Genomic DNA, 23,575 nt, shown 5'->3' with positions numbered 1-23,575 from the left:
TGGCTAATCAAAATTAAGTACATGATGCCTCCTACTCCGTAAGAATTAAACCAACGCAAAGAAATGCTACCAAACTAATCTACAACAATCACATTTACCATTTCACTTCTCTCTAAGGAGAACTCTGAAGTTCTGATGCGACTCAGGATAAAGCCATTTTATCACAGCACAGATTTTTATTAGCTAGTTCCCACCAGACGGGCACCACAGCCCCCTCACACGACAAAATCAGTAACAGAGAATCTTTACTGGAAGCTCAGAAACATGTTTACTTTATATACAAGAAAAACTTATTTACAACAACCAACAGTAAACTATGTACAAAAAAAAATACAAGAGACGTTTCCATGGTAATCACTGTATAAATTAACACAATAAATAGGAGGGAAGCAGGTCCCATTCTTAAGGCACAAAACCTTCTTCCCAAGACTGTACAGGGATTCACTTGCTTCCCTATGCTTTCGACAGGATCACAGGAATGGCGGGGAGACCCCTGAGGAACAACGGTCAGTGGATGATGATACAGACATGCAGTCACTGCTGACGGTTGTAGAAAAACATCATTTTTCATCCTTTCCTTTTTTTTTTTTTACAGTACACACATCTTAAGATACAAAATATTTTGTGTAAACAGTCTTTTTTTTAAAAAAATCACATAGATAGTATGCACATTTTAAAATAATACTAAAGCAATGAACAAAGCTTTCCATACGATTTGGGTGCAGAAATGTCCCTGGGACCAGCACTGAGGCCTCCACAGAGCTGGGCGCTCCCGGGTGGCCGGCACATCCAGCGGCACAGCTCCCTCCGCAGCGTGGAGCCGGCTCCTGCCGCCGCGGGAACTTGTGCACTCAGTGCTGGGATCCCACAAACCCAACCGGAAAGGCTGCACTGGCACTATCAGCCCTCCCCAGGGCAGGACCCGCCAACAACCAGACCCACCTCAAGTCTCCATTGCATGCACTCTCACTGAAGCCAGACATTGCAACACCGGGGATCTTATTCCCCTGAATTTGCCAATGAACATCAAGGGCAGTGCTGGAACGTGGAGTTAACGCACTGCAACCTCTTCCTAGCAGAAGAAACCGTATGCCCATTGCACCGAGGACACTGCCCCAGCATCACTGCCAAGGGTGAGCGATGATGAACAGAAGGTGCCGCACAACTTTCACATGAGTAGCATCTTTTAAGAAACTAAACATACGCCCAATACATGCAGTTCTAGCATCTCTCAAGCTGGTATTTTACCTGAGACTGCAGGAGAGTCTCTTTTTTTGGCAAAGCAGCAGGGTTTTTTTTAGTATTTGTCTTTCCTGAGTTTCTCTCCCACAAAAAATGATCTAATGCCAAAAGAGGAACTCAGAATAATGTAGCCAGGAGTTCAGCCTGGCTCCCTACTTTGCAGATAGCTCTCACTGACATTTTACACAAATTGTTGTCATCTATTCACAAAATCACTGTAACAGAAATCTGCATTATTCCCAGTGAGACACAGAGAGCTACAACCCTTCTGTTAGATAGAAACCTTAATACATATTCAAAGGCACTCAGGTTAAATGTGGATCTCATTTTCTAGCTCTTAAAAGAAGGCAGAACTCCCTCTCCGCCTCCAGTAAGCGACAGACCGGAATATACTGGCTATGAACCTTTTGATAAAACGTGCACGTACACAAAAAGGATCTGAACCCTTCAACATGATAGACCATGAAAGTAAAAGAAATGAAGACTGGTCTGTGCAGGCATCATCACTCACAGCAGATGGCTACAGATATGGCACGAATTAAAGAACATGCCTGAATGTCAAAACCCTTTGGATTCCCCTGTTACTCTGAGCAGGAAGAGTAGAGAGGATCTGTTCCTACTGAGGCAAGAATTTAATACCACAGGAATTATGCAAGCAAGGCAAGTGCTATTATTTATACACCTTTCACCATGAGGTTGCCTGGAGAAACCTCACAGCAAGACCAGCTCCCTCAGCAGGTACAGGAACACACACAAATTTCACCTCCTCTCCAGCTATCCCCTGCCTGCTGCTCCCTGTGCTCTCCTGGGCAGACACACCAGTGTACCAGCCACACACAGCCCTGGGGACAGGCACCCCTCACTGTCACCAGCAAGGATGCCTGCATCCTGAAGCTCTCATTACTGGAGGTTTCTCCTCATTCTCAAGCAGACACTGCTCTGTGCCTCAACAAGCAAGTGGCAAAATACAGTATGTCTACAATTCTTACTGATCTGATACCCCAGGAATTCAATACAGTGGTGGGGGGGCTGTACTGATGAAGAAAAAATATGGCTATGGAAACAACTGGCAATTTATAGATAGGAGAAAAAAATTCAGTGCAAAGTTTAACATACTTCTTGCTCAGTCCCCACTGAATTTATACCTGAAATTTTGCTAGCTGTTTCAAGCACATCTAGTCGTCTGTTGATTTCTCATGAACAAACCCTGTCACTCGCTAGGCTGAGAGGAGAGGTGGGTGAATGATTAGTTAAAAACAGGGAGAGTCTGAATAATTCTTGGTGAAATCTTAAACACCACAACTGAGTTGGCCCATAACCTTTTAAAGCTGTCAAGCTTTCACATAAAATAATTTGTCTGACTGTTGTTAGACTAGAGAGCTGATGTCAATTTGATAAAATCCTTACAAATAACAAAGAAGAACGATGTCCTCAGGAAATTATCTTCTATGCCACTGTGTATGTGGCCATTTTTTTGTCTGCAGCCATAGCCAGACAGGTGCCATTCTGTAATAATAAAAAAATAAATACATTCAAAATGACAAAGTAATTAAAAATTCCTGCTGTCTCTCCAGCTTTGTAGCACTGAATGTTCCCAAACTCCCTTCGCAGTGATAAACATGGCAATGTAACTATGCATGCTGGTCTTCAGGCTTCAACAGTCACCCAACTGGGGTCAGGCAATACAGTGGAAATTTGAAGGCCGTCTAAGAACTCTGATTCAGAGGCACTAATTTTTCCATGCTCCACTGCTGGCGGTACCAACGGTAATTTACCAACATAGTTTGGAGTTTGGTTTTCCTTACAATGCTCATACACTCAGTAACAATTCCTCTTCTCTCAGTGCTCATAAAAGAGCCCTGATGTTTGACAGCACACGATATCTCTCTACAGGGTACAACCACCTTAATATTTTGGTATCCACCTTGAAGTGAAGTAGCAAGGCAGCAAGAGAGAGAAGCAAGGTGGAAAAGCCACTAGAACCAAGCCAGGTGAAAAGATGCAAGTACTACAGATAAATTGTATCTTTTGTGACAGATATAGCTTTCTGCACTTAAAGTAGAAGTAAAGAAACAGCTCCATTGTCTGAGGCCAGGAAGGTGGCGCTGAACAGGCAGGAAGCAGCTCCTGGCCACTGCCAGTCATGCTGCTCCCTCCACCAAGACAGAACAAATTCTTCTGTATCTCACCCCACTACGTGACATTTCTCACACAGACCAAACAGCTAGTTAGCGTTCCTTGCCCTTCCACTTGGTCTCCTAAAGAAGTAGTTCAGAAGGGGAAATGTCAGAGCTGATCTCCTGTCATTTTTGGCTCTCCAGAATTTTTTCTTACTGCCAGGAATTTCTGAACATTTGTCTGTGATGCCTAAAAACCTAAAGGCTGTACCATCGCCACTGGCTGGAAGAGGAGAGCCAAGCCCTGCGGAAGACCCCACACGCTGGTGCAAACCACTGTTTGAACCACATGCATTGTTTGTTGCAAGGCATAAGTGAGTGAGAATCAGTGGGTATTCATCGGCAAGAGGTCTGGACTGGCTTTGAATTTCTGATGCAAACCGCATGCACCTACAGGTGAACTAAAAACAGATTATTAAGACACAAGGATAAGCTTTGTCCCACTTAAATGTTCTAAGATACAGGTGTGACACGCAGATGAGCAGGAACGTTTTGGGTCTGAAAAGACTGTCAGATGCTCCTGAACTAAGACTGGCCAATAAATCTTTTGCCCTGAATAATTCTACTATGATGAAGTTATCCAGTAAAGGTAGCTGTGTTGCAATTCTCAGGAGTCCTGCACTGTCACTGGAACCAGAACTTCCCACGTCAGAGGACACGGTTCTTCAAACAGCAAGCGAGTTTTCTTCCAGGAGGCTCTGCCTGACCACAGACAAGGTGCCTCTTGAATGGATGCAGCCGTACCCCACAGGAAAAAAAGGTAGCACCATGCTTGGTTGATAGGAGCTCTGAACAGCTACAGTTTGGCTGTTCAGCAGCGACAGTCATGAGCACATCTGCTCTGTGAGGTGACTGCTGTGCAGTTAGGGGGAATGGTAGACACAGGCTGTGAAAATAGAGGCTAAGCCTCGCTGGCAGGAGTACTCCGGCTCAGCTCCTTGATCCCGTGCAGTATTCTCTTCATGTGACCCACTTTGGTCACACCCAGGTCCTGGAAGAAAAGAGAAAACCTTTCCTTAGGAGAAAGGCTGTGGGGGGAAAATTCCAAGTGGGCAAGCAAAGGTTGCAAACCAGTCAGCCAGTTACAAAGAGAGGAGGAAACCAACCAGACAGACTACAAACTGAGCGTTATACATGCAACCTCAAAGCCTGCGTTGAAAAGCTATCAGCATCACAGGGTAACAAACACAGAGCAGGTGCAGAGCAATGGATAGAATAAACTGTGGACCACTAGCCAGAAATGCAAATTGCTTTGACTGTCAAAGGCCACAGCAAGAGAACACACAGAGCATACAGAACTCAAGGACCTAAGCTAGTAGGCAAACCATGCAGGAAGAACCAATCCGTCACTGGTCACATCAAATATATGTGCGAACACTTGGGTACCATGCGACAAAGCACAGGCCGCACCTGGGTGGCATGCAAAGGAATCGGCTACACAGATCACAGCAAACCTCAAAACAGGAAGATGGTGAAAATCACAAAGGAAGATCCAAGAGGCATTCAGCAAATGCCATGCATTACTTTACAACAAAGTATTTTTCTGCTATGTGCAAGTCACTAGAACGATGACACGAACCTCCTGCACATGCAAAGAACCATCACTTTCAATTTTTCTCTGCAGAGAAAGCATCTCCTAGTGAGGAGATGCGAAGTTCTGCCATGTGGTTACTAAGCACTATTTTAAAACATTCTCTCCACCTAGCAGCCCCATCAAAGACCACAACAATTTTTTTTGTTGTAACAAAGAAGTGTGATGTTCTATTTTTCCAGCGACTACAACATAAGAATAAATTTTTCCCAATCACAGTATGTTCTGCAAAGATGGTACGAGAGCTGAGAAGCTGCAAACTTCCATTCCATCATTAAAATCAGAGGCTCTCAAGAACACTTTCTGCAATCCGTGTGCTGGACTGCATTACATCTCCAGGAAGTTGCGGCAGAATTGGACAGCTGGTCCCTCAACTAGCTGTTCCACCTCCCTGCTACTAGAAAACAGGTGACCTGAAACAGTGAGAAAATACAATGAAGCCGCAATGAACCCATCCATCTTGCCAAGGCACGTGGAATGAACAGCGGGCAGACCACTTCCAAGCACATTGAGCACAGAAGGTCATGCAGATGCAGCTGGCTATTTCTCATGAGCCGATCATCAAAGTACCTTGAGGTCCCTCCGTTCGAGGTGCAGGAGCTCAGAGCCCCGGACGTCATGTCGGATGAAGATATCCTTATACTCACAAAGACTGAGATGCTCAAGCCAGGCCGCAACCTCCTCCGTTCCCCAGAGGTGAACTGTTAGAGATGGAAAAGCAGGAGTGCATTGAGTACCCAGAACCCCAGAAGACAGCGAGAGATGAGGACACCACCAGCACTCATTGCCAGAGAGGGGCCAGCAGCAGCACAGCCTCAAACCAAAGGGAGGGCAAGGACTGGGAGCACAACCTAGTCTCAAACAAAGGAGGTAGAGCAGACAAAGGTAAGAGGTGTTCTCTTAAGCAGAGGCTAGCTGCAGTAAAACCAAAAGGAAGTGCATGCTTGTTTTCATGGGACTGGATAAACTTCTTTTTAAAGTTTACTGCCGTGTTTAAGAAGAGGTAGTTCATTGATACTCCTCTGCTTACCAAACAATGGGTTCATAGAATACGTAAAGAAAAGCACAGATTAGTTTGTTATTACGTACAAGCACTTGTGCTCAGTAAACAAAATGGCAACCCCTCTCCCCCAAGTCTGAAGGAGAGGGAGGATTTTAGACTTCCACCTTCTTGCACAACCTCTACATAAGAGAACAATAAAGTTCCCAGGTTCTGGGAGGCAATGAATGAGCACCAGCCTGTCAGACAGTCCATGGCAGAGGACAGGACCCAAGAGCCCACAGAATAGGTAGTACTTCTGAATTTTAGAAGAAAGTCTTCATAAGGAGAGCATACACCAAAAAATCAACTAACCCAATTGGAGAGAAAGTGTCTTAAATGGCAATTTGTTGATTCATGGACAGTTTTTATCTACTGACCAGTAGGATTAAAGGTCAGGGTGCACCTGTGGTGATCCCCAGCCAATTATACATGAAACTTGATTAAAGCCTGAGGGTGAATCAATGAGAAAACATAATTAACCATATCGCAGAGAATCAGCAGTGAAAAGACAGGAGTTACGCGGACTTGGGCCCCGCAGTCGTTTAGATATCTAAAATGCCAAAATCCTCAAATTCACTTCACTAAGCACCCCCTAAAATGTCTGGATGTAGGCAGAATTCTTCAGAGGGTACCTCCTGTTTCTGCTCAGGAATATTTGCATGGTACTGGGGGACAATGACTTGGAAATGAGCAATAAGCTACTTTGCCACGTGAAAAAGACAGACTAGACCTCCAAGAAAAGGCAGATGCACATGAAACAGAAGAAGGAAAGAACATGAGAGGAAAGAGACAGGGAATAGGTAATGGTGTGAGCACACTGATGTGACAAAGAGACACAGTGAACGAGCAGAGTTGGTACCCGGCAATGCCATGCTACTATGAGTCTCCTTATTTTTGTTGTTCTTCTCCTTTTTAAACTTGGTCACCAGCCGGAATTTGCCACTGCGGCTGCGTTTAGAATAATCCAGCATCTGGTTCTGTAAGAACAGAAAGGGAAAAATCAGACAAACAGCCATAAATTGATTGGAACGGACCAAGAGCAACAACTACTGTCAAGCTCAACTCCATGACCTTGTAAGAGAGGAAAAAAAATTCGAAACTCATTCTGACCAAGACAGGAAAGGAAACAGAGAAAGTTGATCCCAGGTCATGCAAGCAACCTTAGCAGGAAATTACTTTCTTTAGCCATTGGGAGGTCAAGTTTCCTTTTTAAGGACTTTTTTCTCACATCAGTCATATATTTGCCAGAAGTCAAACACAGCCAAGTAGTGAAAAGAAGCGCTAGGGAAATACAGCCTCGGTCTGCCTCACCTCGTCATCACAGGGCTCCATCAGCTGCCACAGCCAAGGGATGTCTGCTAGTTTCCTCAGCTGGAGGTCCATGTCTGCCAGGGCTGCCTGGAGCTGCTCTTTCTGTGGAGGATCTAATTGCTGGATCAGAAATGGAATCAAAGCAGAGTTAAAAGCCACATGGTGGAACACACAGACAGGCCCTTGCTCTGAAATTCCTAGCTAACAAAGCAGTTTCTCCTTTGAAAAGGGAGTGCATGGCAGACTCTCTGCCCAGATGTTGCCAAGTTAACGATTTTCACCTTTTCTGAGCTCCAAACTCTGGGCATGCTAGATTGACTGCTCATCCTGCCCATGGAGCAACACCATCCTAATTTCTCAATGATAATATTTAAAATGACTTGTTACAAAGAAGACCAGAACCAGCAAAATGTTGCTCGCCAAGGCAACAGTAGGAGAGGAAGGGAAGAGGCTGTTTTACGTGTGCTTTGTGCTTCTTACCAGCGCCATCTTGCCCGCCAGCAGCAGCTCTGTCTCATTATGCAGGGCTTTGACATTATTCACCATCTCTACAACAAGGCTGCAGTTCAGACCCTGCAGGGAAGCAATTCATGTGCAAATTAAGCCTGGCAATGCAGAGGTGTGAGTACTCAAAGGGAAGAAGCCTTAGACAAGCAAGGCCTACTTTTGATGAATCAGAAAGGAAAACTAAGAGCAACGGAAGAAGAACAAAATGTGAGATGCCAAGTAAGTGAAGTACCTCTGTAGACTTGGATTTAGCGTAGACTTTGTCCATAGACTTGGAGCTGGCATTGACAGCATGGGCAAGCTCCTGTTCCATGTCCTGATAGGACTGGGCTATTTCCCGAATGCTAAAGAGAGAATTACAGATTGCATCAGCATATGCTCAAAGCAGGTGATCTTTCCTGACTGGGTATCTCCTGTAATACCCATCTGAGTGACAAGAGCAGGGACAAAGCACAGGAGGGGCACAGCCTCTGGCAAAGCAGGGCGATTCTCCCTGCTAGGGTGAGCATGCACAGGCAAAGCAAGGCAGAGCTCACATGCATAACTCCAGGTGCATATTCAATTCTGCACACAAGTTAGGAACAATCTGAAATACAACTTAAACATTGCAGTATGGCCGTAGTGACGTGAAATGCAGCTGCAGATACGACAGTTTAATAAATCTTCTCTGATGTGACTCTGGGATTTTCTCTGAGAGGCCCAGACTAAGGAGCTGAAGATCTGAGTAAAGGATGAGCAGGTGAGCATAGTGACTTCTTCCAGAAATCTCTGCTGGGTATCAGGATTATAAGAACCCAGCTTGTCATCTGAGCTCCTAAAGAGGCCTTTGTTTCATTTCTGATAAAAATAATTGATGATCAAAGATAATGGATTCTTTCAGCATTAAAGGATCCATGTTTGCACATGAAAGTAACATTATTTTGTTCAGAATGACCTGAGAATGTTTATTCAACTTCAGTCCTTGTGCAGCTGGGACAGTGCATAATGAACAATGTTACCCCCAGTGACATGGACCAGCACTGCAGAAGATAAGAGTGAACAGAAGCATCTCCAGGAACAGGCAGCAGGACAAGAACTTCAGGCATTGAAGGAGGGCTCTATTCACCAAAAGCAAATCGAGTCCCACCTGTGGATCAGAGCACCTGCAGCTTGACCAAACTGGTTGATCTGGGTGGATTCTTCTTCAGACATGATCTCTGGTTGCAGAGAGAAAGAGGAGGGTCGGGACAACTCACACTTCTGTTTGTCCTCCCAGGACTTCAAGGTGCTCTCAAATGCCTAAAAACACAGCAAGCAAACTGTAAGATACCTCATAAAGCTCCTATAAAAAACAATGGATGCAAACCACACAAATCCAATATGGACACCTTTCACTGCAGCACCCAGTGGTTCAGGTCCTTTGCTAACTAGCTGCCTGGGCTGAAGGTTTCCCTGCCTCAAGCTTGCCCTGCCTTAATTTTTGCTTAAGCCTAGTTTTAGTCAAAATTGCTAGGCAATTCTGAAGGCCAGACCAGCAAAATCCACCAACTCCCTACTGGTTGCAGCCTTTTCTCTGAGTAGCTGAATCGCCTCTACGCTTCAGTATTACTGCACACCTCTTCAAGTGACATCTCAGAGCTGGAAATTAAAAATGTTCAAAGCTTCTCCTTATCTGGAAGTAAACTGGGTTTCCCCAGTAAGTGAACTCAAGAGGTAGGACCTTGTCCCACTTGCACCCATAATGATATTCCTGCTGGCATCGGCTATCAGTACAGGAAAAAGTAAAACAGATCCAATGCAGAAGGACCAAAACTGGATATGGTGAGAATGAAAACTGAAACACGGAGGCTCAGGGCAAGGAGAGATGGATCATTGAGCACAGGAAATTGCAAGACGGGTTAGACAAGAGACGATGGGTGGGGAAGACTGAAATAGGAAGAATAATTCAGAGATGAAGATGAGGGTAACAAGCAAGGGTGCGAAGCTTTTGTGGAAAAAAAAAAAATCAGCATTTGGAGAGCCAGAAAATAAGACTGAGTCCAATAGCTGGATGGGAAGGAAGAAGAAAATGGTATCATGGATCCTGAGTCTGGAAAGTCAAATGAGTTGAGTACAGACTAGGTCAGAAGCACGGGACTAAGAACAGAGAGGGGAGACAGATGGAGCACAAAAGCCAGTGTCACCTAGAACACAAGTGCCTTTGGGGACAACCCAAGGTTCTGGAAGGCAGTTCTCCTGTGTCTGCAAATACTGTGAAGCTCTGTGGTGAAGCACTTCCTGCTCCTCACACAGGACAAAAATGAGCTCTGCCAGCTCAGCACAAGCAACCCACTGCTCTCAGCCTTGCTGATGACTTTTCAGTGGTCCAGGTGAGACCACATGACAGAATTTGAGTTTTTCCATCTTCACTTTAGGAAACTAAATATCCCAAATCATATTTGAAAAATTCTACCAAAAGTGCAGGGTCACACAGATGGAGAAAGGACCCAGCTTCATCTACTGCACAGGACAGATTTGCTCTGTGAAGGAAGGGGTGTGCAATGATGATCAAAAGAACAGCAGGAAAAATCAAGAGAAGCCCACAGTCAAGACAAAAGCTGAATGTTGCTCTGCAAAACTGAAACCTCTTCCTCAGTGGCATTTCCATGCCCATAAAACCAGGTTTATATGTAATGAGGAGTGGGATGGCACAACCCTAGCAATGGCTTCGGATGGCTCAACACACACAGCACACTCCCTAGGGACCTGTATGTCCTGTCTACCTTTTGTGTTTCACTCCACCCTTCCCACCATATCCACAAGTAGGATGCCTCTCCATTTCTCCCTCCCACCTCTACAGCAGCAAATCCTGTTCCCCCTTGCCCTCTGTGCAATCTCCTTCAGTCATTCCCCCTCCAAGTCTCAGTGTGACACTGCAGAAGCTCTCTCACCCTTCAGGAAAGACTGTGTGCACTATTCCTGTCTCCTCCTCTCCACGAAATTCACATCAAGCGGTGATATGACAAGGGTTAATGGATTTAAATTAAAAGTAGGCATGCTCAGACTAGATATAAGGAAGAAACTTTTTACAATGAGAGAGGTGAGACCCTGGAATGCGTTGCCCAGAGAGGCTGTAGATGCCCCATACCTGGAAATATTAAAAGCCAGGTCAGACATGGCTCTGACCAACCTGATCTGGGTAAAGATGTCTCTGCTCATGGCAGGGGGTTGGCCTAGATGACCTTTGAAGGTCCCTTCCAAACCAAACCACACCATGATTCTGTGATCAATACCCACTGTTCTCTCCCAGCTCAATGGGTCTTGGGTACTGCTGTGTCCTAACATGACAGGGGCTTTGTGTGCCCACCTTTGCTTTCTCTTCACACCATCATCCTTGTAAATTCCTGCCAGGCAACGTGCCTCAGGCCTGTACCAGGCTGCTTTCCCTTTTTCCTCTTGGCTGTTCTCTCTTTTCCTTTTACTCAGCAGGTGAGTCCTTTGCAGAGGACTTTGATTAGCTCTGGAAGCTAGGTAAAGGGGGGATATGCTGGAAAGTATTAAGAGCTGCTATGAACCAGAGTGTTTAGGCACGGACAGTCACAGATTTGGGAGGACCCATAAAGCCTGTCTGTGCCACAGCAAGGCCTTTATCCTTTTCTTTGGCTCCCCACCATTCAGCAATACAGTAAAACAGCAAGGACACTTTCTCATGTGGCAGTACTCATCAGATATTATATATTTGAAAAATTATGACATGAGAGACACACACTGCTGAACAAGGCATGAGACACTGCTTTACTTGGTCAGTGAGGTATAGGCCACAGATTGAACAATTATGAGAAATTAAGATACTGAACAGCTGGATCTAGACAATCCGCAGCACTCAGTGAAGCAGGCATCCTGTGAGAAAAACAGCATGCAAGCGTGTTAACAAATGCGGTCACAAGGCACCTAGAAAAGGAAGCAAAATAAGCTTGCATAAACAACCTTATTTGTGCAATTTCCTAAGTGGAGAATGCAAGTTTAGTCACATTCTTTCCAAAAAGTTATATGCAAAATATGCTTCTTACATTCAAAGTGATAAGCCTTCACATGTGGCCATTGCCACACACTCCAGGTATACGTGACATCAAAACATGTGTACTACGCAGTGTATGCAAAGGCTGTTCTTACCCTGTCTCGGGTGAGGGTCTGTGCCCTGTTCTTATGAACAATCCAGATGTAACCAGGAGGCTGGATCCAGGCTTCTCCATCCACTTGCACGGGGACTCCCTCTTCTCCAAGAATTGCTATCTTCACTGTCCGACACTGCAAGAAGTGATTGTGTCAGAAAAGCTCTAAAATGTTGGTTTTCCAAAAGCATGCATCATTCTCTTTCTTTCCAAAGCCCTTCCCCAGCTACTGTAGCTTTGTTGCTGCTAGAAGCAGGTGTGCCTGGGTGGCAGGGGACACCTGCAGCAGGGACCATTTGCTGTGTCTTTAGACTAATGTGTATTTGAGTTGCTGGTCCAGCTCCCACCACAATGACTGCAGCAAACAATTCCATGGCCAATTTGCCCACGAACATGCTCATTTTCAGCCATGGTGGGTGCTCTTTCCACGGACCAGAGAGAGCACAAAGGAGGCCTGTACTGACTGAAACTTGCAAAAATGTTACCAGCTGGAGAAGTGGGAGGCAAGAAGAGCAAAAAGCAATTGATACCTGTGCAATCCGGTGATGCTGTAGGTTTATGACTCGTGACACTGCCATCTGCATGCTACCAAACACTGCTACCACCTCCAAAATCTTGTCATCAAAGGAGGGGGCTGTAAATGTCTAGCCAGATACAAGGGAGAGAGAATTCAGTTGACATATAGCTCTGTTGGAGAGGTTTCCTTTACCCCCTATTGCTGCAGACCTGGGGGATGGCTTTCAATTGTGCTATTTACTCTATATAAAATTAACAAGACTAGAAGGTGAAGATCTTCAGGGAGCTAGAAGGGAGAAAGAGGAGCTTTGATATTCCTACTGTGCTTCCAATGGCAGCTGAAGTGTAATTCGAACACAAAAGCTATAAGGCCCCAAGGCAGTAATCATGAGAGTAGGCACTTTTCATCACAAATAATACAACGTTTCCGAGCAGATCTAACTCCCTTGGCCTTGAAGGGGCTTTATTATCAGGCAGTCTGTGGGGACAAGGTCAATCTAATATACTTCCTGGACATCCAAATGGTCTGTTGTGGGTTTTTTTTCGTTTTGTTGGGTTTTTTTTCCCTGAATCATTACAGACTGCTTGAGTGTGAAGCTGCTGAAGACTGGATTTCAGTATCTTATGCCCTTCACATAGAAAGTACATGCAGACAGGCCCCTTGCCCTCTTCTTCCAAGTACTACTCTCAGGGGCTATGACTTCAAAAGCAACAGTAAGTAGAAACATTTCCTGGATTGCCTTAGAGATTACTCACATCATCTTCCTTGGTTCCCCCCCAGAAGTTGGTGCCTCCTGCATAGCTGGGAATGTTGAGTACAGCAATTCCCTGGAGGCTGGGCAAAGGGATCGGCCTCCCATCGCACTGCACAGAAAAGAGGGTGACATTACTCTCAGCACAGCAGGAGAGAGCCCCTCCTGCCAGAGCACATGCTCTAAGAACAGAAAACAGCCTGCACAGCTCCGTAATAAACTAATTCTGGTTTCTTCCCATTTATTGTTGGCCTAGCATTGTAGAACATATCCACTCATGTCTCTTCTTTTAGTAGACATGGATTTTAGAGAAATACTACTGCTTCTTTTCCCCAAAGAGGAGCAGGGGACACCTGAAAGGCTTGGCAAAGCCTCTTGGTTTATTCCTCCAGAAGTGGAAATTAAACTTCTGAAACACCTACGCAGTCTGCTGTGATGAGAGCTACCTGTTTGTGCTGTACATGGCCTACACAAGAAGATTTCCAGTTTGATGTACATTATAGCATAAATTAAGAGCTTTCCAGTACACCTCCTTTCTAAAATGATGCGTTCATGTAAGATAGCACATATAACAATCTCCTCTACAGCTAATCCCTTCCAGCAGGACAACACTTCCCCTACAAGCTGAGAATACAAGTTCTCTCTCAGAACCAGGCAAAGCCACTTCTACTAGCTCAGGGTGAGATACAGCAAGTACATTCTATCGGGCAGGCAAGGGAAACACCGCAACATCACCAAGCAGACCAACCACACAGAAGTCCACGTCTGAAGGAGACGCAATTAGGCATCCCAGTTTTAGAAACAGGAGGGCATGTTAATTCCTCACCTCCAGCAAGACTTTCTGCTCCAGGTTTTTGTATGTTCTGTGTAGCAGCTCCTTGGTCCCCAATACTCCATACCACATCATGTTTTTAGTACGACTTCTAAGGGGGAAAATTGAAAAAGTCAGCATAAGCATTTACCTTTTCACTTAGAGGGGAAAAGCCCAACACGTTGAAATGGTGCCTCCGACATCCTAAAACACAAAGGTGCTTTGCTTCCAAAAGGGTCAAGCACTCAAAATGGCCACTGGTTGTGCTAGGAACCTACTCTCCTTTAAATAAATGTCAGGTAGGAATTGAGAGTGACCAACACACGTTACCAGAAACACGCACACATTCCCCTGGCACAGAACTTGCAATCTCGTACACCACATCAACAGTGTTTTCCAGTAGTCGCTCAAGTATAGCAAAGGGACCAATCCTAGCAACACAAAGCATACTGTAGTTGCCCAGGTATTCAAAAGACCAAAACCTGTGGTTTGTATTAAGTTAGGATCAAGGCCCCTGTGGCATTTAGAGCTGAGATGTGATTATCTTATAACTAAACAGAAAGCCCAGGAGTAAAATCTAAGATCATGAAGTAAATAGAACCAATGCACTAAAACCACACTGACATAGCTACTTAAAGGTCTTACATGAGCCACAACAGTGCAATGAATCAGTAATAACTCAGTAGCTAATGTCCTCCATCATTATTTCAAACCTTGAAGGGGGATTATGCAAACAATATTGATGATATAGCTGTTCAGCACACTTGTACAAAATCGGCTCCAAAACCGCACAGAAACATGAAGTCATTTCCATCACCTCTGGCAGTAGCCAAAGCCAAACCCACCTGCATTTCTCTGGGTGCTCATCACGTTTGTTGTTGAAGTCCAAAGAAATCTTTGCATCCAGTCCAATTCCAAAGTAATTATTCATGACACACTTCTCTGTGTAACATTCACTGCCAAACAAAAGAAGAGAACTCCCACTCCTAAGTCTACGTACCATTTGGTATACATCTCACATGCACCCTCGGACACTTTATAATTCCCTTGCATAAAAAGGAGAAGAACAAGAAAGCTGTGCAGCAGCATGCTCTGATAAGCACTGCTGGGAACTGCCTAAAACCCACCAGAAAGACCAGAAAAGTGGCCACTGAGCAGAGGTCTCTGTCCTGCAGCCTCTGTCCATAAGACTTCACAGCCACAGGATTTGCAGAAGAATTCTCCCCTTGCCACAGAAACATACTCAGAAGCCTACGCTTAATTTACAAAAAGCTATGTTACTGGTCACTGGCATAGTGTAAGAAGTCCCACAAAACATGAGCAATGATAACTGCTTTTATAGATATACATATATATATATATATATATAATGTGTTACCTAAAGAGCCTGACAAACGACCTCCGAAGTCTCAGCTACTCATTTCAGAGGCACTGAATCCCACAAAAAAACCTTAGAAGTCTCTATCAGTGGATTTTTACTGTTAAACAGTTCAGCAGAAACAGCCTGAGAAAGTCTTCATATCACACTTCCCAGCTGTCTCCCCATGACCTTTCTCAGGCCTCCATACTGTAAGGGTGGTGATTCCTCCACAGGTTACTGGCTACTAACTGGAAACTGGAGTTACCTCTCAGTCTAGGGAGAAGACTGATCTAGATTTCATTCTCACAAAAAAATCTCCTACCATGAGCCAGGTGTGACACCACAGATGTAACTACATAAGCTGATTCTGACTGGCACCCAGCATATGAATTCATTTACAGAACTCTAGGCTACTGCAGTCCATTATTTACCTCTATAACCTAATCTGCTTCTCTGCTGAGGTCCATTTGGAAACACCCACTCCCTCCCTTCAACCTCCTGGGCATACTCACAGGTTTTCAGGCTCAGAATTAAAGGGATCAGCATGGATCAACAATCGGCTGATGACAGAGCTCCCAGGCAAAGAACCAGACATGCCAGCACGGATATCTATAGGAAAATTGACCACAGGGAAGAGTGTGATTAATAATAAGCAGAAAACAGGTAACTTCAATCTCAGAGACAAGGTGACAACGCAGAATATATTAACTCTTGTCATTCAGTGGAGAAAGCAAATAGCAATAATACTTTCATTCCAGAAGGCTTAGCTCTTTCAGTTAGGAGAAGGGTTTCTGGGGCTGCCTGTAGGGTTTCTGACTGACAAGATACCACCTAAATCCAGCAACACCGTTGTACAGACACATGGAAATGGGAAACAGGAATGTAGTCACCGCAGTAGCTTTTTTGTTCCAGGGTGACATGCAATGTCCTTGCTTCAATGCATAAAGACAGAGGAAGAGGACTGAAGTTATTCTCCAAGTTGCTCAAGAATTACTGTCTTCTGATGCTTAAACTATTAGCTGGCAACCCACAAACAGCAGCTTTGTCAGAGAGAAAGGAAACTACCTGCTTCCAGAAGACACAGTTTGAACAAGTAATTTGGGGGAAGAGATGGACAGCACCACGGTGATGGGGAGAAGTTGCTACACAAGACATAGGAGGTGGGAATTCTGATGGGTCTGTGCACCTCCAGTGACTTCGGTTTTCACAGGAAGGGACTGCTGCTCCCAGCCTGCGCTGCCACTCTTCAGAAACCCCTCTCATCAGCATTGTATCGGCCTTCTAAAGGTTACTCTGAGCTCAGTATCTCCTTGTAATTGGCATCTAAACTCCGACACTGCACAGCGTTAATACAAATCTGTGTCTTAAGTCTGAGTTACAAGCTGAAAACTATTACAGCTCCCTCCAAATCTCCACTTTTTGGCCCTAGTGGAAAGTTATGCACAAAGGTATTTATCTCCAAGCTGGCCCTGCACAGACGGACATCAGGCAGGACAATTTCATGTTTTCATGTGGAGGCTGCAGCCTGTGCTGCTGTCACCCATGCTCAGCTGGCTGCCTCAATGGGAAGTGGAGGGTGTTCCACTTACTTGGGTAGAGGATTTTTGTGTTCAGCATTGGCAAGTTGTCCCGGTTTCCTGTCTGGGGAGGAAGAGATGCAGAGCTGCCCAGCGATAAACTTCCTTTGTTTATTAGTCTTTCACAAGGAGATTTGGGCGCTGTAAAAGACAACACAGACATGGCTGTTGACAAACATAACTGTGATTCAGACCAGCACACAGCAGCACAGCCCAAGCAGCAAGACTGGGTTAGGCGTCACTCAACAACAAAACACTCTAGTCACCAGAAAACAAAGAGCTGACAGAGGCAGTCATTAAGAGACAGAGATGGCGCATGCGTGCAGACAGAAAACCTCTCAGACTGCAGGTGCCAAAATGCCACAAGCAAATATTAGAAATGTAGATGAGAAAAAGCTGGTGCCAGCAGCACAACAGACAGGGTATCTGGCTTCCAATCAATACTCAGGTAAGTTCCAAATATATTTGCAGTGATCACGGATCACTAACAATTATTCACATAACATAGTTAAAACAAACCGGTTTCTGCTCTCTGTCATCTGCAAAGGATGGCAGGAGCTTACAGGGAAGTGTCATCAGTTAGATGACATGAAAAATGCTCAAGACCTTCCTCTTCCAAGCACTGAAAGCCAAGAGAACCCAGATTAGTGGCTAAGGTGCAAGACAATTTCTGAAACCCAGGCTCCTAGGCTAAGATCATGGACCAGCCACCAGAGATGTAGCAAAAGGTGGGGTTTACGATGCAGAGGGCAGATTACAGGAACCTGCAAGGCCTGGCATCTGAAGAGCAACCATTCAAAAATCAAAAAAAAACAGAACTTGGAAGGTAATATGTGTAGCACTCCTCCCACTCTCTACAACTAACAGAATGGTAACTTGCAGACAAGATCTGCACAGTGGTAGCCCTGCAGCAGTACCTTTCCGCTGGCTTCTCCCCTTGGACACTCCGTAGCTGCTGCTGTGGGACGACTGCAGGGAGATTTTATCCTCGTTCCTCAGCTCCTTGCCCTCTTCAGAGGCCGAGAGACTAAGAAGGAAGCCCTCTTGCTCCTGGGTCTGCGCGTTCTGCTCATCCACGGCTGTAAGGAGAGAGAAAGTAGGTGAGTGCCTCACAGCTCTTCTAGAAAGGAACACTTTCCATTGATGTAAAAAACAATCAGATGGGATTCTAAAGGCCATGTTTCCTTCAAGGAAAGAACAGAAATAACAAAAAGCTTACCTATATCATTTGTCTCAACTAAGCTCTGTTCTGGAGAGCTTTCGGAACTGGGCTGGCTTAACCTCCTGTTTTCTTTGATAAGCTCTTTAGCAGTGAGGCTCTAAATAGAAGTGGCCACCTTTAACGTTACAGGCACTCAGGCCTCCCGAGATGCGAACTGTGCTACAGGTGATGGGCTTCCATTTATTTGCATTTAGGTGTTGCCAGAAATTCTAACCAGATGGACATTAAATGATACATTTAATGAATTTTCTGTTTGCTTAATCTGTACTAGGGCAATAGGATAAGCCACTTGAAAAGTGCACTTAGACATATATCATCAGAAGGAATAGTAGTTGGTAAAAAACAACACAAACAGAGAAAATAATTGGATTACATACTTCAGAAGAAGAAAAATCATTTGGAGAAGCTGAACACATACATTTGAAATGTAACTGGAGTTTGCCCAAGAGCTGGTATGAATCGAATGCTAGCATGTTGCCTAAAGAAATCAAAACTTCCTTTGCTTGTGATCAAGAGGTCTTCCCTCCTCAGCAGCCCCTCAGTGGGCACAGGTCTGTGAACAGCTTGGAGCTGCTCTACCAGCCCACTGCCACTGCAGGGGGACAAGACCCCTGTCTTTCAGTCTCTTCCCCTCCCTTGTGCTGACTCGGGAGTTCATCAAAACTACTCATGCTGCAATCCAACCCACTTGCCCAGCAGAAATACAAACTCTTCTTGCTGGACTAGGCAAATTGGTTGGGCTCCAAAAGAACTCCAACAACCATTAAATCAGCACAGTAAGCAGCGGCAAATGGGGCAGCAGTGAGGTGCTTGTGCATCACCAGAAGCAGACTGTATGCTCGACTTCATCATCTCATATAACTTAACCAGATAGGTTCTATAGAATATTGCAGTGCTGGAAACATTGCAATCATCAGTACTAACTGCAGAGTTGTTCATAGCACACACTTAGGTGTGCACAGATATCACATCTGCAATTTCAACGCTTTTATCTCCAGCAACATGCTGTTAAGTACTTCCCTTTGGTCTCAGTTAAACCACTGAGTTTATGACTAACATCTGGGACACTGACGCTTTCTGAAGGAAATGAAACTTTGAGCTATAGATATGAGTGGCTGGAGAGAGATAAGGGTCACCATATGGAGAAGAGGGTCACCTGTCTAGGAAGTTAACAGGGAACAGAAGCAAAGTATTTTCCCAGTGACAAAGCTAGTTTAAGAAGTTCCTGCTCTCCCTTGCCGTTGCACCACTGCACTGTTTTTCTGGGCTCTACTATAAAGAGATTTCTGAAACAATCCAAGTTAAAATACTTAAGATACTTTCTTCCCATGTATTTTCAGATCTGTTTTACAGCAAGGCCACACAAGCAGTTGTGCTGACACAATTGTGGTATGGGTGGGGGCAGACAGGAAATGCAAATGAAGAGAGTGTGGGAGGGCAGTTACTTCCCAAATCAGCCCTGAGAGAACACACCCTGGCTTATTCAGGCTTATTTACCAAGAAATGTTTCAGACAGGTGGATTTGGCATAAATGATGCTGAAACTAAACAGCCAGGCTTACTGAATAGCTTCTCCAGGTCAGGAAAGCCGTTTTTCAATAAAGAGCCCTACTCCCCTCTGGAATAAAGGAAATTTATACTTCTCAGGAAGTCACAAGCAGGACTTCTAACAGGTTACCTTTTTCTGCATGCTCTATTATCTGACGAATGGCTTTTTTCAAGCTGTTGGCTCTCAGCATGAGCTGTTCTCGGGGACGAAATATCTGGGGTCGTGCAGTACAGGATGAACCCACTGACCGGTCACTAGAAGAATCACCAGCACTGCCTGACCCATCCCCATCTTCGGTTTCCTCTGCAATGGTGGGAGGAGGGTTTGGCAGAGATGAAGATGCTTGAGATTCATCATTCAGTGTCTTCAGCAATGAGTCCAGCTTCTCCTTCAGGACAGAGCACTACAAAGCAAAGAAGAACATTTGAGGAGGAATAACAGTAGACTGGGTAGCTCAATTACTTCAGTGCTTGCTTAACTGCTGCTGTCCTAGTTCTCTGAAAACAGAGATATTTTCCACTACAAAAGTAGAAACCCAACAATGTTTCCAATTTTACCTTCCTGGCCATGACCTCTGATTCCTCTGAGCTTTCCGTTGCCTTCTCATAGGCTTTTCCTACTCGAGCCACAAAATCCTTCACTGTTTCACAAAGCACCCTAGACAAAGCAGGCAGTGAAAACAAGGTAATGCAAGGATGGTCTCAGGATGTTCACAGTGCAACTTTCACTTATGGCAGCTGTCCTCTAAGTACTCACTTGGCTGAGGAGATGACCACTGAGTGTTGGTCAGAAGTCAAAATTTTGGACAAATGAGCAGCCACAGAGTCTTCATAGAAGAGAATCTTCTGCACCTGGTGACAATCAGAAACAAGCCACTGAGGGTGCTGCTTCCCAGCATTACAATATACACTGTGTACCACTTGCTCCCCAGAAAGTACCTGTCATTCTACAGGTTCTTTTTACCCTGGAAAAGTTATGCAGTCCAGGGCTCAGTTACTTACTGAAGACCTGTATCTGAATCTAATTCTGAACCCAGAAATCATCAGCAGCATAGTTCTTAAGAGTCTCTTATCAACTGTGGATCTAAAACTGTTTTTTTTATGACTGCCATGCAGCTTTCCAGCATTTGAACAACTTCATGTCATGACAGCAAATAAAAGTCAGTCATTTTCTCTCTGTCCTCTTCCAAAGCATTTCCTTCTCATTCCTCATTATGGCCATTGACTCTGGTAACCCAACCTCCATCCTTCTCCATAATACTTCATTGACTTGAAGCCCCCAGATCTTTGTAGCTCCTGCTATGCCCAAGTCATGGTCCCGACCTGATCCATCTGAACTCAACCACTGTCTCCTAGCTTGTCTGTTCTGAGGCTGTTGTTCCCAGTCCCCTGCCCTCTGCGTTTCACAAAGTACCTCAGAATCCTCACTGAAATCTTCAGTGACTGTGGAAGTGGAGGCCTGGCGAGGGAGTTTGGTTTCATACACCATGATGCTCCACCTGTTGAAAAGGAGGCATCATACTTGTCACTACAAGACAGATGATCTCCTGCTTTATCCAAAGGACATAACAGGTTAGAACCTCAAAGCAGAACAAATAGCATGTTGGCAGGGGCATAACTGGTGTAAAGAAGGCACAGAGTTGCACAGAACGGCAGAGGGGCTGAACTGGGGGAGGAGGGAAGGATGACACTATGAACAGGTATCCTATAGCACAGAGAACCTCTCTGTATGTCTTGCCTCTCTCACAGAAGTTCTATGAGCATTGCTTGATTCACCATAAGAGATGCCAAGATGCAACTCTAAAGACAAGAAGCCTTTTAAATGTACAAATATATACAGGTGATATCAATACTATGCATCAAGAAGTCAATTTCTACATTCAGCTTTTATTTCTAAGCCAAACTCAAGATAAACTGGTTCAAATTTACCAAGAAAAAAATCAGCTTAAAAAAAAAAATAATGACAAATTCAATTGGTGAGAACTCTGGAACACAAGAGAGGACACTGGACAATTTCACTCATTACTATTCTGCAGCAGCGACCCAGAAAGCCAGACTACCTTTTGTTGCTAAAGGGTTATAAAAGAAAAAATGCTAACTGGCATTAGTAGGAAGTCCAGCAGATGGGCAGAATCAAAAACTGCCCAGTTGTCCTAGAAGATTTTGGGTGATGGTTACTCACCTGTCCAGCATTTTGGTACTGGCCCTCTCCAGCTTCTCCAGGATCTGCGGGAGCTGGGTATCATCATCACACGCAGACCCCCAGCCTAACACACGGGCAAGGTCGTTCCCTGTTCCCAAGGGCAGCACTCCCAGCTGGCACTGCATTAGAGAAAAGGAAACCAAAACTGAGATTCAAATGAGAAAAAAAAAGCCACAAACGACCACAAACAGCCACAAGTAACATGACTGATTCCTTACGGAGACCAGTCATTGAGAAACAGCTTGTCCCAGGGTAAGAAGAAAGTAACCGGATGGGGAAAACAGCCAGAAGAACATGTAAGTAAGGAAAAATTTCCTCTACTTTTAAGTTGTTAATTGAGAGGACTGTAATACCACTACCATCTCAAGGTACACCTTGCTAAAAGTAACCCCTTCTACAGATGTATTTATTTAACCATCAGGTGGTGCTATTGCTTTTTCTGTAACATTAGCACAGACCTCTCCAATGCAAAATGGAAAATAATCAAACATTGTATGATACCTCTGCTCCAATGAAGATTCTGTCTATCCTAAGACTCAGAAACTACATCATGAAAATAAAGGGAAGAGATGAGGAGCACAACACTTGTGGAACTTGAGGTTTTCTAACTGCAGCCCCTTCTGAGTGGCAATAGAGCAGGAGTAACTCTGAGCTACTCCAAAAGCTGGGTCTTTTAAGTTGTAGAAGAACACTGGTGATAGCAATAATTAATTAGTTCAGTACGGCTTCTTGCAGAACACTACTGCAAGAACACTGCTGTAGTGAGCTTTCAGCAGCTCTGGCCCTGGGGCAAACTACATCTGTATGACCAAAGAAAGTCCTCTTTAACCCATTCTGCTGTCATTGATTCTTTCATCCCATCAAACTCTTTGGGCAGGTACCTGCTTGTGAAGATTGAGGCTATCAATTTCAGAGAGAACCCAGCCAACACTTCCGTCCCCACCGCAAACTAGAATCCGGAAAGTGTCAAATTTCTGGAATAAGCGTAAACTACAGAGGAGGGAAAGAAAAAAGCAAGAGAGAAGAACAATCAGCTGTTACAGAAAGAAATGATAAACAATTCCAATCTAAGCAATAAACATGGCAGATTTGCTTAAAGTAGGTTCTGATTTCAAAATGAATACAGGCCACTAGCAGATTACAGATGCATTGAAATTATTATACATAAGGAATTATACATACAGCTAAGCAATTTACAACGGCTATTCACTACAGAATTATGTCCCAGACATAATCCTCTACTAAAGTGGGGCATTTTTGTTTGAACAGGAGACAAGCATTCGATAGCTGACTATCCGTTGAATTATTTCCTTTTTGCAGATTTGCCGTATTCAGCCCAGCACTAGTTATTTGTCACTGTTCGGAGTGCTCTGATGTCACTGCCTTCACACTCAAGGCCACATGGATTAAAGCAAAGCTTGAAGAGTAGGAACTTTCTGCAGTCCCTCAGTAAGCAGACAAGTGAGTGGATGTAAAGCCTCACAAGCTTTAGTCCTTCTGGGAAGGCAACGAATCAGTGCTCCTGCGCCTCCTCTGTCCTGCAGGCAAGCAAACAACTCGCCAGCAAGACAAATGTAAATCTCTCTA

General features: G+C 44.6%; 1 protein-coding gene across 7 annotated transcripts in view; it reads right to left on the bottom strand.

Annotated features, from left to right (window-relative positions):
* Positions 1–156: 156 nt before the first annotated feature.
* The window catches only part of DGKD (diacylglycerol kinase delta), a 60,000-nt gene continuing 36,581 nt past the window's right edge, over positions 157–23,575 (bottom strand). For 5 of the 7 annotated variants that reach the window (XM_065073143.1, XM_065073144.1, XM_065073149.1 and 2 more), the window contains 21 exons: positions 22,870–22,978; positions 21,968–22,107; positions 21,200–21,284; positions 20,543–20,637; positions 20,344–20,443; positions 19,916–20,189; positions 17,934–18,095; positions 17,029–17,157; positions 15,952–16,048; positions 14,925–15,035; positions 14,095–14,191; positions 13,273–13,380; positions 12,531–12,644; positions 12,002–12,136; positions 8,997–9,148; positions 8,103–8,214; positions 7,844–7,936; positions 7,364–7,483; positions 6,912–7,029; positions 5,581–5,711; positions 157–4,410 (listed from right to left, as the gene is read on the bottom strand). In XM_065073143.1, coding sequence (XP_064929215.1) covers positions 4,321–4,410; positions 5,581–5,711; positions 6,912–7,029; positions 7,364–7,483; positions 7,844–7,936; positions 8,103–8,214; positions 8,997–9,148; positions 12,002–12,136; positions 12,531–12,644; positions 13,273–13,380; positions 14,095–14,191; positions 14,925–15,035; positions 15,952–16,048; positions 17,029–17,157; positions 17,934–18,095; positions 19,916–20,189; positions 20,344–20,443; positions 20,543–20,637; positions 21,200–21,284; positions 21,968–22,107; positions 22,870–22,978 — 2,572 coding nt within the window. In that variant the 3' untranslated portion in view covers positions 157–4,320. The remainder of the gene's footprint in view (positions 4,411–5,580; positions 5,712–6,911; positions 7,030–7,363; positions 7,484–7,843; positions 7,937–8,102; positions 8,215–8,996; positions 9,149–12,001; positions 12,137–12,530; positions 12,645–13,272; positions 13,381–14,094; positions 14,192–14,924; positions 15,036–15,951; positions 16,049–17,028; positions 17,158–17,933; positions 18,096–19,915; positions 20,190–20,343; positions 20,444–20,542; positions 20,638–21,199; positions 21,285–21,967; positions 22,108–22,869; positions 22,979–23,575) is intronic. The other 2 variants (XM_065073145.1, XM_065073146.1) reach the window with 2 other exon arrangements.

This window comes from Columba livia, chromosome 9 (assembly GCF_036013475.1).
Source record: "Columba livia isolate bColLiv1 breed racing homer chromosome 9, bColLiv1.pat.W.v2, whole genome shotgun sequence".
Taxonomy (NCBI): Eukaryota; Metazoa; Chordata; class Aves; order Columbiformes; family Columbidae; genus Columba; species Columba livia.
The sequence above is the reverse complement of the archived record's forward strand: the minus strand, read 5'-3'. Positions and strand labels throughout refer to the sequence as shown.